Source organism: Taurulus bubalis (assembly GCF_910589615.1).
Source record: "Taurulus bubalis genome assembly, chromosome: 8".
NCBI classification, from domain to species: Eukaryota; Metazoa; Chordata; class Actinopteri; order Perciformes; family Cottidae; genus Taurulus; species Taurulus bubalis.
Genome location: NC_136596.1, coordinates 12698014 through 12713169, shown reverse-complemented (window position 1 = coordinate 12713169; position 15156 = coordinate 12698014). Strand labels below are relative to the sequence as shown.

At 42.0% G+C, this 15156-nt stretch overlaps 1 protein-coding gene across 1 annotated transcript; it reads right to left on the bottom strand.

Moving 5' to 3' along the window:
- Window positions 1-309: 309 nt before the first annotated feature.
- nol6 (nucleolar protein 6 (RNA-associated)) lies at window positions 310-14605 on the bottom strand (the record flags this gene model as incomplete). Its single annotated transcript, XM_079221762.1, has 26 exons — window positions 310-576; window positions 722-823; window positions 1626-1826; window positions 1942-2031; window positions 3820-3944; window positions 4105-4202; window positions 4317-4469; window positions 4728-4891; window positions 5064-5218; window positions 6155-6272; window positions 6459-6599; window positions 6901-6976; window positions 10169-10317; window positions 10786-10908; window positions 11166-11343; window positions 11702-11817; window positions 11921-12022; window positions 12113-12171; window positions 12311-12431; window positions 12556-12719; window positions 12877-13011; window positions 13158-13326; window positions 13454-13633; window positions 13760-13876; window positions 13991-14203; window positions 14567-14605. 26 exons carry the CDS (start codon window positions 14603-14605, stop codon window positions 427-429), a joined length of 3438 nt encoding a protein of 1145 aa, XP_079077888.1. The 3' UTR covers window positions 310-426.
- Between the last annotated feature and the right edge of the window lie 551 nt (window positions 14606-15156).

Sequence of the window (15156 nt, the reverse complement as noted above, 5' to 3'; positions counted from 1 at the left end):
CTAATACATTCCCAGAGTTTAAGGTGAAGCCTTGTCCAACCAACAGCCCAAGTCTAAATATATTCAGTTTGAAAAACAATATAAATTATGAACCCATTATCAGATTTGTTGCTGATTAATTTTCTAACTAGTCAGTTCAGCTCTCCAATAATAGCAAGACTGAATTTTGAATTTAAAAATGTCTACTAAATATTTCCGTTTCTCAATTTCATCCACTGATTCTCATCCACATATATGAAACAAATCCAATCAAAAGTACATATGCATTTATTAGACAAGATGTAGCTTTGCCAAAACAAACATGTGGCATATCTTTAAAATCATATTAGTAACTGATAACATTGTTAACAAAAATGTATCTGAAAATCCATAACATTTTCCATTGTTATATTTCACAATGAAATGTACCTCGTGAAAATAATATGTCTAAAATGACCATTTTTCAGTCCTGGCTTCCACTGACTTGATCAAGCCCTTTCCCATGACCCGGAAGTCCTCCAGTATTGCTTCGACGTTGGGAATGGTATTTGCTTGCTCCCCAGTCACCTCCACTCTCCGAGCAGACATTTGCGACGTCTGTCATGAAGGAAAACAGAAAACATGAGGTCAAAGGGATGGAAGTGAAGGAGACACATGACACAACAAAGCAAGCTGTTGGCAATGCAAAATGCTTTTGTCCTACATACATGATTTTAGATGGAGGACATAACTAAGGCCTTACCTTAAAGGGCATTGGGATGAAGGCCTTTGGCTTCCATAAAACCACGATCACTGTTCCGCCATAGGGATCACAGAAGAAGAGGGCTAGGTCTCCGAAAGCTTCCTGAAAATTAATTAGTTAGTTAAATTGATCGTCATGTTCAAAACTTTGTGCACTTTCTTTAGATGCAGATAATATTTGGGGGAAACTTTTTAATATGAGACTAAAGTCACAATTCAATAAGAATAAAGTCATAATAGAGTAAGAAAAATTCTTACACTAACCAAAACCCTTCTGATCAGGCAGGCATTCATGTCACCATTGAGTGGGTAATTGTCCACATAAAATAAATACTTCTCCACCTCCGTCAATTGCAGGCTAGATTTACTTTATCATAGACATTCAAAGAAGTAGTTCAAACTGATGGATGCCAGAGGAGAGGGCCACACTTTATGCTACGGACACCTGTGGTCAGCTGTGGAACTGATGGAAATTATCATCAGTTATAGATATTAAAAAAAAACATCTAAAAACATTATATAAAAACACAATGATATCTTCCAACACTGTGTATATAAATAGTTTGTCCTCTGTTCTTCTCTCGTTGGCTCAAATGTTGGCTGGATCCATTCTGTTCTACCAAAATAATGGTAAGGACATGTCCCTACTGGGCGTATGCAAACTTACACCCTTGAATTATTTCTAGGAAAAACCTGCTTTGTGGACAATGCAAGCACAGGCTGGAATTATTTTATTCTCAGGAAGCTACTGGACGTCAGACAGAATATACTTCGGGCCTGAGCTGCCAAGCTGCAACTTGCATGCGCAAATCCTGCTGCACTGCTTTCCTCACAACCTGTGTCAACAAGACATTATAAACAGCACACCTGCTTTTTAACCTGAAGTTTAGGTCTGACAGACTTACTCTGAGCTCAGCCAGGTAGAGGGACACAGGGTTGTAGTCGATGACAGGCAGGGCCCCTCCAGGCTGGGTCACCTTGCCAGCCATGATGCCCCTGCTGAAGGTGACATTGGGACAGTCAACTGCCTGTGTGAGCAGGGGTACCTGCCTTGGGTTCAGGTGAATCAACACATCGTAGGCGTCCAGAGGAGGGCGCATGACCACCTGCACAAAAACCAGGCAATGCATCACAAAGCTGAAATAATGAATCATAATTCATTCAGATAGTGGACCGATTATAAAGACAATATAAAAGAGTTTTCAAGTGCTTTTTACTCACCCTGACATCTTGTATCTGGTCTCTGTCCATCAGCTGATGTTCCAGTAACTTAAGACTCTCTGCAGCCACCATCACCACACGCTGCAGCATCTGAAGACACACAACCAAAATAGAACATTTTATGTCGTATAATATAATATGCAGACCCCTATTGTGGTTGCACAATCGTTCAATTAGCACGAGAATGTCCAATTACCAATTTCCCAGGACACATTAAATATGACCAACAATTGCAGACACAAAAAGACAACAACAACTCATTGTAGCACAATTGCTGGATATTGCTTGCTAGAGAGAGAGAGAGAGAGAGATATATATATATATATATATACACACACCTACCTATCTATAGATGTATAGCAATATCCTGCAATTGTTGGATTACAATGAGCCACATACTGTACTTGTTTCAGCTAGTCTGATGTTTTTTGCATTAGTGCAAACAAAATTACATTTACAGCTGGAACAAAACACACGGAGGTCATGCATCGATAGTTATGAATCAAAAGAGGTAAATTAATGTGTTCTGGGCTGAATTGAATACTGGTGACCACAAATACACACTTAGCTTAATCTGTGCATTTTATTTGGGATTGTAAATATTTGGGAAGTTGTCCCATAAATGTTCTTCATGAAATTCAAACACATTGTCATCCCAACAGAGATAATGAACATGTTTGGTTACATAGGTATTTTGTTGATAGAAAGCAGTGTGTGTGTGTGTGTGTGTGTGTGTGTGTGTGTGTGTGTGTGTGTGTGTGTGTGTGTGTGTGTGTGTGTGTGTGTGTGTGTGTGTGTAGTTAAGAGACTCCCTCGATCACGATGTGCTCCCTAGTGGTCATTCAGAGGCATTGAGACAACTACAAACTACTCACTGAGCCAGGATCAGTAGCTCACCTCAACTATTTGTTTTGAAACAACTTTTAGGTTTGGATAGTCCGTGAGGGTGGATATGTGAATTCAAGAAGAGACTCCTATAGGCAACCAGATATGGTAAAAATCACCCTGAACGTTGCGATTAGGCAACAATGACATCGCTGTCAGGACGTCACAGGGCACACGGTTCCTGTTCTCCGCCACCGTTATAAAAGGAGGATGCTGGGAGAGGCTCAGAGTTAATGTTGAGCTTGTAGGGGGAGTGAGGTGAGGTAGCACAGGAAGCTCATCTGGGTCAGCTACGCACCATGGGAAGCTGGCCTGTTTACCTTTTCTGTACAATACTGTGTGCCACTGGACTCTTTTACAGCCACGCTCACATCCAAACAGAGGAATACAAAACTAAATACTTAACTTATTTCACTCCGACAGAGGACAGCAATGAAAAGCAACTGGTGAGCTACACCTGATGGTCTCCCAATGCACAAGCAGTGCTTCTGTAAAGTCTTCAGAATGTTGTTTATTATTTCAAATTCTGACTGTATTTTAATATATATTAAAGTAATAAATATTTTTTTTTATTTCCAGATCAATGATTTACATGGAATTTTGGAAAGACTTCAGAACAATCAATTTCCAGCTCTAAGAAAAAAACACGGCTATCTGCCTGTGGTATGTAATGCAACAACACCATTTGGAATCATCTCAATTCACAACATCAATATAGTGAATCGTTTAGAGAAATATTATGTTTATATATTTCACTAACCAATACCATACTTAATTGTTTATTTGGTGTTATATATTTTCAGTGTGATCCTGGAGACCAGTGTGCACTAAGGAAAGGCTCCAGAATTGGCAAACTATGTGACTGCTCTCTGCCGAGAACATGCAATTCTTTTCTACACCGTTGTTTGTGATTCTCACAAATCATCAACAAAATAACCATTGTATTAAACGTGTAGTTGTACGAGTTGTGTACTTGTTTTTGTGTAAGCTGACCTGTACACTAGGTGCTCGCTTGGTCCACAGGGATTGTTTTTTGTCTTTAGGCGTAGCTAGAAACAAGACAGGCAGAGACTCCCTGGAGGCCATGAAGTCATTCTTGATCTCTGTGTAGTCGGTGGCTGCATGTGACAGAGAGGTGAACAACAATCAGACTTGGCAATGAAACAGTGAAGCATAGGAGCAGGATGTTAAAGTATGTCGGGTGTGTTTATAAAATCAAGTCAGGGGGGATTTGTTCATGTGACACAGGGGGAAAGGGGTGTGTGAGAGTGTGCTTGCCTGCAAGCTGGTTGTTGAGGTTGACTACCAGCGGGTTGTTCCTCCAGTCAAAGGAGGAGAGCAGATGAAGGAAACGAAGCAGGCCGACCTGAGGTGATCTGAGGAAGACAGAAATTACCTATTTAATGTACAAAAGGGAAGATACAAAATATTTGGTCCACAAATGAGTGATGAGATGGACAGATTTTTACAAAAGTAGATGCGGTAGTTACCCCGGAGGAGTAAAGGGTGCAGGTTGCAGGAAAAGCGACGCTACCAGCAGGTCTGTTGTATCCTCTGTGATGTCTTCGCTGAAGAACTGAGCCCCCAGCCAGCGTTTGGCCAGGCGACACACTCCCCCGAAACTTTGGTGCTGCTGCTGGAGCCTATAAACAACAGGATGAAATGTATGAGATGAGGAAAAATTGCATACAGGGCAAGCAAAACAATGAAGGAACCGAAAAGAGACAAAAACACCGTGACAGAAAGGAAGGACTAAGGGAAAGATATAACCAAAAACTACTGTCTTTACATTTTAAAACGGCCACCTAATAGGGTTAAAAAGAGGGAACCAGTAGGAACCCTACAACTCGGCTTTCCCACACAAAAACAGATATTTCTTTGTGTTACTGTTTTAATGTTACCCATGCAATGTGCTGGTAAGTAGAGGCTTATGAATGGTGGCCATCTCCAGAGCCTGAGCCTCCTCATTGTCTCTTACGACCAGCAGCCCCTCAGCATTCAAACTCTCCCTCAGCACCTGAGGCTCGCGATGGTATGCCACCTGGATGCGGAACAACAAGCCTTCCTGGATGCATAAACAAATGGAATTAAAACAGCATAAAAAAAGAATACTGTAAAATGTAATAAAAAAAAAAAACTGTGACAACAATTTGCCGAAACATCTGACAATACATGGAGAGAGGAAAAACCTCCCAAAGAAAACCAGTCAAGTTCACACAAGTAACTCAAAAATATACCTTCCAGACATCTAGGTGAGTGGGGCAGGGCCTGCATGTATAACGATGATGCTTCTTGAGTAACTCTCCCAGGCAGATGTGGAAGGCAGTTCGGATGTGGCGGATAGCGAGGCGATCGTGAGGCCACTTTCCACTCCCTTCCATGTGGCAAATCACTGCAAAGCAGGGGAACCATTTGAATAACTAAATGATTTTGCGTCATTTAATCTCTGTGGCTAGGTGGCTGTAATGTGCCTGCTTTGAATACATGGATTGTAAGTCATTTAGCAATCTTAAAGATCACTAGGTACAATCAGTGGGTGACAATCTTCAGAGATAGTGTAACTTATTCAAACATTTTCTATGGCGTTAACAACTTCTTAACACTTTGCTGGTAGTTAGGGTCTACCTGTGATTAGGGATGGGTATCGTTTGGGTTTTTTCCGATACCGGTGCCTGAACCGATACTTTTTTATTGCCAAGGCAATTCTTTTTCTTCAAATTGAACAATATTATTAACTGTTTAAAGTGTACTATAGATATAAATAAATAAGTACATACAAAACACACTTCAAACTACAGCTTCAAACCTTTTAACTTCAAACTATAAAATATATATATTTAAAAAAAGAACAGACACAAGCATCAGGTGGCCTGATGGGACCGTGTGCAACAGAACTCAGACACTGTTAGATCCTAAAACTGCTGCTTTACTGGACTACACGTCATCATTAATATCAACTGGAGAGATTTGTTCCATCAAGCCAAGGACGACGTTCAAAAGCTCGTGCTCATGTCTCCAGCGATCTCTGTGTGCGCGCACTGTGTGTGTGAGCGCTGGAAGCCCCGCCCCCTCGAGCCCCGCTCTGCATGCAGGCGGACAGAGAGCAGGGCAGCGAGTGTGCCCTGATAAGCGCTATTTTAATAATCGTTTTTAACGTGCGGGCACCGCGCTACATTTTTAGTATCTATATACCGTGCAACTTTACAGAGTAGTGTAAAAAAAATAAAGTATTTGAATCGGCTCAGGCACCGGAAGGTAGCACCGAAATCTGCGTTGCTTTTCGGTCCGGTAGGTACCGGACGTGTTGGTTCTCGGTACCCAACCCTACCTGTGATAGGGGTGACATAAGCAGGGCACGGTTTGCCTTCCTTTGGTACCAATGATCTGGATATCTTTTCTCTGTCAAAGAAGGAATAGTCCACCTTCAGTGGCACAGGGGGAAAGACCTGCAAGGCACAGATTAAATGTTAGAACTGCAATAAGTAAAATTCACAATGTGAAAACAACAAAAGCACAGAACACATTGTAATGATGTTTAAAATTATGCAACTTTAGTTACATTTTACTAATACTGATACTACTTATCAGTGCAATAATGAGAGCAGTTGCCTGTTAAGAACAAGATGCTTTACCTGTGTGTATCTAAGTGCAGGGTGGGCTCCTTGCACTGCTGTGATGGAGAGAGGCAGACCTTCCAGCCTCCACAGTTTTCTACTCAGGTCATCATAGGACTGAACCACTAGTAAACTCTCCTCCTCTCCAGTACTAGGCACCTGAAGAGCACAATACACATCAGACATATGCTACACATTATCATAGACCGTTTATTTTTATGATTAAACCACACTTTTTTTTTATTAAATAACAGGCAATAAAATAAACACTTCAACATTCCATAAAGCACAGAACAATACATGACATATGCCATTAATTAAATTCTAACAGGAACACTAAGAAACATGTTGGTTTTCCACACATTTATATTCACAAAACACATTTATAAACAACGCATTGGCATTTTGGATTTGATATTAAGAATGAATCCAAATTTAATCGCAACTATTTGGCACTTACCTCACTTCCCGTTTTGATGACGTCATCCACCATCGCCCCCACATATCGCATACAGGATTCAGGGATATCTGCATGCCTAGTGGATAATAAACACATCATTTTCTTTATAAAAACGAGGCTTCAACAAATGCACACTTACACTCAGCTCATTGTCTTTTCGGTTATTGCATATACAGAGGGGAAACTGGTATCACATTGGCTTTTTATTAACCAAAAGACCTATTTTTGCGACGACAGTTGGAGCTAACATTAGCTAGCTTGCTAACGTCATTCTTTTAATATACATATATAAAGCATATATATATATATATAGCTGTTATATACACACACGCACACACTTTAGCCAATTGCACGACAACAATGAAGCGCACGGGCAGGAGACGGAGCTCGGTGTGGGACTGTTTTGAACAAGTGGGGAACTTTGTCCGTTGCATGAAATGTGACGCCACGCTGAAGTACTGCGGAGGAGCCACCAGCTCCATGATGAACCACATGAGCAGGCACCACCAGTCCTCGGCGCCGTCAGACGAAGACGAGAAGCCGGTGATTTGCACCGTGCAGTGCATCGAGGAGGAGAGTGCCACTAATCCAGAGATCATGCAGGTCGCCATCATGTCCCCCAACATAAACGCGACTAGCAACCTCTCCGAGCGGGACTACGGTGAGAGGAAGCGCCTGAAGAGGAGCTCTGTGTGGGACATTTTCATCAAAGTAGACGAGGAGGTGCACTGCACGATGTGCGACACGAAACTGAAGTACAGGAGCAGCACCACCAGCATGATGTACCACATCAAAAACAAGCACCCCGACACGATGCCCAACGATGGTGGGTCAGTGGCAACACACGCAGAGGTGACTGAACTCATCTCCAGAATGATAGAGAAGGACATGCTTCCCATCGACGTGGTTAGTGGCGATGGTTTTCGTGAGCTACTTGCATACACTGTGCATAATTATAAAATCCCGTCTGCTGCTGCCATTACACGCCTTATTGAAGGCCACTTCCACGAGAAGGTGGAGGAACTTGTAGTGCAGCTGGGTAAAGTGGAGAAATTGGCACTCACTGCTGACTTGTGGACGGCCCTCCCATTCCAGAGGTACATTACAGTTTTCTGTTCATTTATAACGGAGGACTGGCAGGGGAGGTCAGCTGTGCTGCAGACACACAAGCTGCCATCAGACAGCCACACTACTACAGACAGTGTCACAGAGAGGCTTCTTAACACGGTGCAGACCTGGGGTATTGCTGGGAAAGTGACTGCATGCGTTCATAACAACACACAGGACATCTCACCCCCCTGTGTGTTTGTCCGTGTCACCTGGGACTATGCCACTTGCTTTGCCACGACACTGCAGCTAGCAGTCAGTGATGGGCTGAGTGAGGATCTAGTCCGTATCATTGTTGCTGCAGGGAAACTAGTCAAGCACTTCAACCACAATTTGCTGGCGAGTCAAGCCTTGGAGCAGAAGCAAGTTCAGATGTGCTTGCCACAGCACAAGCTTATCGAGTCGTGCAAAGCTAGATGGGACACCATCTGTGATATGTTTGAACGGTTACTGGAGCAACGGTGGGCCATTAAAGCTGTGCTCTCTGATCGCACAATCACTAACAGACAGGAAGCCCAAACCCTTGAGATTGAAGATGACTGCTGGCAAATAATTGAGAATTTCACGCCTGTGCTGGCAACGCTGAAATGGGCAACAACCGTCATATCTGCGGAAACAGAAGTGTCCATTTCAAACATTTACCCAATCACATTCAGCCTCATTCAGACCCACCTTGTGCCAAAAGAGAATGACGTTGAACAAGTCTCTGAGTTCAAGCTGACAGTTCAGGATTCACTTAGAAATCACATGGAGGTAGGCATAAACCTATCAATTTGTGCTTTAACTAATGTATAATTGGCAATGATTTTAGTAATATAAGTGGCAACAAACAATAAGACTGATATTGATTAAGATAAACAACCTCCTTTCTTTTTTCACATAACTATCAATTTCATTTTACTGTTTGCAGGTGGACTCTAATGACCTAGCATCCAAACCAGCTCTGATTGCCTCGATGCTGGACCCTCGTCACAAACATCTCAGTTTCCTGACGCCAACAGGGAGACTGGCTGCAAAGGTTAAACTGCACGAACTGGTTTCAAAATTAGATGCGATAACTACTACTGTGGGTCCAAAGGATGAACAGCAGGAGATCCTGGTCACACCTGATATAAGCCAGATGGTAATGCCCTCACAACTGAGAAGTAACACCAAAAACACCATGATGTTGCTCCTAGGAGACAACTACAGTTCCTCCTATGCTACAGACTCTGAAGCTCAGGTAGATTACTACTTGAGAGACATTGCTCCGTCACTGGACATAAACCCTCTTGAATGGTGGAGGGTAAACGGACCAAGATTCCCCAAATTGGCCACTCTGGCGAGGCACTATTTGTGTGTACCTGGGGTATCGCTGCCGTCTTTATTGTCAGAGGCTGGACAAACATTTGCAACAATGCGAACTAGACTCAGCCCAGAGCATGTTGACATGATGATCTTTGTAAACAGAAATGCATAACTTGCATGGCAGTACATGATGGAGGTTCACTCGGACTTTCCAAACCAATACAAGAAAAATAAAAAAGGTTACCGAGAGGGCAGAGAGGCGGTAGGTGCAAGTTAGGTAGACACCTTGATTGGATGTTACAAGAGAGGATGGGGCAGCTACTCCTCCACTATTGATGTGTTGCATATGTTGATGTGAATACTGCTACAAATTATTTTTTATTTTAGTCAACAAAAAGTTAGAATGCTGAGCTGCAGTTAACTATACCTAAATGTAGTTTCCAACATTAAAACAGTGATTTGCCTCAACTCACCCCTTGACCTGATCACTGACACTCCACTGGATTAAAACAGTGGAGAGTGAGCCAATGGTAAAATCAGTAATATCAGAGTAAACACGTTGTCACTGCAAATCCATGGTATTCAGCATGAAACATCAGGCATAACCAAGCATCTGGTGGAGGCACTGAACAGTGTAACCTTTACTTCATCACAGCTATGATCTGTTACCCTATGCTTAGATTAGTATTCTACAAGAAGGAAAAAAACAATACAGAAGAAAAATCTTTTTTTTTTTAATTTGTTACCATAGTAGCATACTAAACATTTGTATTATAAATACAGCTAGAAACTCAGTGACCAAACTAACACTGTATAATTAACAATATTATTGTGATATCTGTTATGTCTCAGTATGCAAAGATAAAATACATACAGCTGTAGCAGGTGTGTAATGATCTGCCTGGGGACCAGTCTCTTCTGGCACATGCTCTCTCCGTCCCACAACACAGCCTCGGTGATGGAACCGTCCTGGAAGCGACGCAGCTCAGAGCGAGAACCCCACAGCTCACGGAACTCAGCCGCCTAGCAGAAGACCACCGGCGTTATTGTTAATTCATGACACAAGCATGGTCACGCATACATGTTAAAGAAACAAGACAACAAAACAAATACAATGTTTTACAAACTCTGTACAGTCATGTGACAGCTCTGGGTTTTTTTTAAAGTGAAAATGCCAGCCATATAAAAAAAAAGTGTGCGTGTAATAATTACATAAATGCTACATTTGGTTAATATAATACAATAGTATTACATTCTTAAAAATGTACAATCATTCGATTAAGCATATGTGAATATTTGCTTTTACGGTCTTCACTAATCAAATACACTAGCAAGGAGTGGTAAGTAGTAAGTACGAATGTGATCCTTCTTTGTAGAACTTTGAATATACTAATTAAGTAGTTATGTCAAATTACCTTGTATCTTCAACCCTGATGGAAAAAACAAAAAACACTACACACATGCGCAGGAAGGAGAGAACGGTGAGGTTACCTTTGGGCTGTCTGCAGCTGGGCCTCGTTCCAGGACAGAGGCTGCCAACTCTGGACTTAAGAGCAAACCAAAGGCGAGAGGAGGTTGATCTTTGTGTTTTGGGGCTTCACTCTCCACAGACCACTGATGAAATAAAAAAGAAACGAGTTAAAAAAAAAAAATCAGTGATTTTAAGATTGTCAACCATATGTCCCTGCGTTTATGTCGGACATGGTGGTTTGAGTCTATAGTAGCAGTGTTAGCGCTGATTAACTTGCTGGTTGTTAACAGTAGCTTAGAAGAATCATGAAATTAAGCACTCAAAAGTCAGTGTATACGTTCTGCCCGTTGAGCAAGCCAGACGTGGAAGACTGTAACCTCTGCATGTAAATCTTTCCTACCTCAGGGTCAGGCGAGAGGGAGTGGGTGAGGAGGTGGATCCTTTGGCCCAGTCCACGCTGAAGCAGTGACAAAATAAAAGGTAGTGCAGTGTGGACATAATTTCCACTGTGGTCCATCAGCTCACCAAGGAGATTCATTTTCTTACAGCTGGACTGAAGCTTCACCAGCTCACATAACCTGAGTGGGAGATGAAAAGCAGGATGACCATGGGAAGTCAAAGATGAAGAGATCTGTTCTAAAAGGAAAAATAACTATTTTGATATCAGGCTAGCAGTAGGATGTTTTTTTCTTTTTCCAGTACCCTATTTATTACCTGACTTTTAGGATCCTGACAATGACTATATGTATGAAAAGATTGATAAACTATCTTTAGCCAGAATCTGTAAAGGCGAGGTGAACACTTACCGGTACTTGCAAAGTGAAAAATGATGCGTGTTGAAGAGTAGGTGTAAAACTAAGCTGCTTATTTATGTTCATAACACAAGCACTGGATAAAATGTTGTTTCGTTGCATTAGCTGAGGAATAGAGACGTACTGGAATACGTGGTCGCTTGTCCTTATCATGGGTTTGGGTGTCATGAGAAGGCTGTGGAAGCCATCCACCGTAGGGTTGTCCCAGAACTGCATCGACACAGACGCCTCGTGCTGCAGCTGAGAACAATTTAGAAAATGATCAAAACCTGCTGCTTTATCTCACTAGTCTAAAAATAATCTAGTTTGAACAAACATCGCAAAACACGTTTACAGTATTTACCTGTTTGTAGGTACAAGCAGTCATCTCAGCACACATGTTGAGATGTCCTGATGGGTCAACAAACACAACCTGGAAAACACTGTTGAACTCCGCAAGAGATGGCTGCAGAGGAAAGAAAATAAACAATAATGATTAATTTAGGAGGTAAACCAAAGTGTGAAGAAACTATTTGAACAGATTTAGACCACTCACAGCTGTAGAGTCAGGATCTCTGGCTAGGCTAATTCCATTCACTGTCAGGTCTGTAGATGCTGAGGGTTTGAATGAGAGGTGGGGAAGTTACAAGATATAAAAAACATTTTTTTATAAAAAAAATGTATGTACAGTCAACTTCCATATATCAAATTGTGTTACATATTACCTGGTTTAGCGTATTTAAAATTGTCTTACCCAGGAAGTTCAAGCTGTTTCGAAGCAGCTGATAGGCTGTCATAGAGTTACTGATTCTGTGAGTCGTCAGCAGATAAGCCAACAACATTGAAGCCAGGAAGCCATTAAAACAACCAGTGCCCTATAACACAGAGAGAGCAATACAGCGGTGAGATGAGATAAACAGTGCCAGAAGACTAATAAATAATAATAAAAAAAGAAGAAAGTAAGCTCTGTAAGCAAAAGAACCATTTCAAGCCTCCTACCTGGTCGAGCTCTCTTTGCCGAAGCCAGACTTTGAGCAAAGCCACTCCATCTGCAAAAGCTGAGCACTGGGAGCTGACAGCAGAAAGAAACTGGAGGTGGGCCCTGGGCAGTAAATCCCCCAGAACAGAGCTATTGTAATGCGGAGTGGGGGGTTCGCTGCTCTCTGCAACAAACAAACGATAAAAATTTGTATTATATTTCCATTGAACTGTCGCCGAAAATGTGGTCCTGAATATAGATAGGATTGAGTGATTAAAGGCGATCGGATAATTGTGATGGATACTATTTGAAGAACGGGGTGTATAAATGAACAATCTTACCACACTGGGTGGTCTGCAATCCGCTGTACCACTCTGTCCGGATATTATTCTTCTGTGGGTGGAAACGGCTGGGCTTGAAGAATCCAGGAGGCGGACAGACATGAACACGTAAGGTGAAGCTGGAAGAGTCTTTACCTGAAATATGGGACATCACAACAAATCACAATCATAACCAAAACCTGCTAAAAAAGCAGATGAATTGCATACAACGAAAACCAAATACAATGCTCTTGAAGGTTGTCAGTTTTGGTACAATATGATGATAATTAAACGCTAAATACCTGGAGGGGTGAGCAGCAGAATGGGTCGAAGTCGATTGCCATGCAGACACGAGTAACGCATGCTTCCGATGTCAGAGGAGGATGCGAGACATTGGGCCAGACCTGCCAGGTAGAGAGCCCTTTTCCTCGGGTACCTCTGGTTTATGACGTCCTTTGGGTGGAGGACATCCTAATAACACAAGGATGAGCAGACAGAAGACACCAGAGTCTCTTAAAATCTCATGAATATATTGTTACATTGCTCTCAAGGCTTCCAAGTGTTGTATTGGAATGAGTAAAAGGGACAGGTGACTTACAGCTGGGATTGTGACAGCCAGGTCCACCATGACGCATGGTTTGGTGCAAGTGCCCAGGGGGTAGCTGCCAATTAGATCCACAGAAGCAGGAGGTGCCATGTGGAACTTGCCTTTTGTCGTTTTGGGCACCAGGAGGAAAGGGACATTAACTGCACTTGACAGCCATGACACGTCACTTAACTGAACACACAGAGAGATTGATTTAAAAACATGGTTACAGCTTTTTATGTGTGGAAAGCGGAAAGCATAGAAGAGAGGTTATATGCCCAATTATGAAGCTGTTCTTACAGATAAAGTACTACATACCTCAACCACTGGGGATTCTGGTACAGTCTGGAGCAGCTTGGTGACTGTCTGAATAAAGGAATCTATTTGCTGTTTCCTACGCTCACTCAGGGCGACCTCTTTCAGCAGCTCTTCCATCTGTTATTGGTGATAGATTATAGACATTTACTTGTATGTGTGAAAGTGTGTTATTGTTGACATGGGACAACAAGCTGGACTTAAGACATAACCCCATTCCTTTTCATGTCTCACCTGCATTTTGAGCAGACTGCAGTGAAACAGGCTTTCCGCCTCTTTCAGCTGGTTGAGCTCCTCTGCTGTAGGAGGTCTGTACAGATCACTTCGGGACAGCTTCACTGAGTGGTAGACCTCCTCCTCCCCTCCAGCCATCTCAGGCTTGCTCCTTTTGGCTTTAACAGGAGCGTCGTTTTCCTCCTCCACCTCGTCACTCTCTGAGGGAATCATCTGTAAAAACAAAACATGTAGTAGCAGTTGGTTTCACTATTAACATGTTTTTTATTACTGTACGGAATCAGATAATCAGCACATGATATAAATCCTGGGCTAACTAAAAAAACAATTACGCTATTAGAGCGTTAATTCTGGTATTTGTCGAACAATTATACATTAAAAGTAATACTGACTGTATCTGCTGTACATTCAGTTTCTCTGAAGTAGACATTAAGCAAAGTCTCACAAATGTAATGTGCAATTGCCAAATTGTAGCAACGCATGCAAGCAACACCCGTGTTACCATTGAACAAACTGCCCCGTGTAGTAAGCAAGTCCGCAAGCAGCTAAATTCATAATATATGTCGCCAGTCTTACCTCTGCTGGGTCCTCAGCAACTGTCAGCTTCTTTTTCATGTCGGATATGCCTTCAATGTGATGATAATTCCGATATTTTGTAAAGTTTTGATCAACACTTTCCTTTCATTGCTCGCTCACATGTGCAAAGGGTCAGTCAGACATGCTACCAAAGGAAGTATGTCCCTGAGTGGTGTAGAAGCAGCGGGAGCGAATGGTGATTGGTTCGCTGCTTCTTGAGCCTCCTACCCGACCGGCTGCAACAAGATAGGTTGCACGAGCAGTCTTCCGTGCGATTAGTGCTCTCTGGAGCCACTGAAAAACATTTTTTTCAAATTAATGTTCACTCTAAAAGAATAATATCGTTCAAATTACTATACATCTTTGCCAAATGTTTGCCGCAGCTGCATATTGTTATTGGTGTGCATACAATGATACAGAAGCCCTACAATAAATTGTCTCTTTATGAAGGTTATATAGTTGAGATTTAGTTGTTTGTTATTTAGCCTACCTTCAATGATATAAATGGGGTAAACCAAATAATAGGAACACCTCACGTCATTTAGGCATAATAATAATGAATAGTAATTAAAGGACAACATCTATTATAT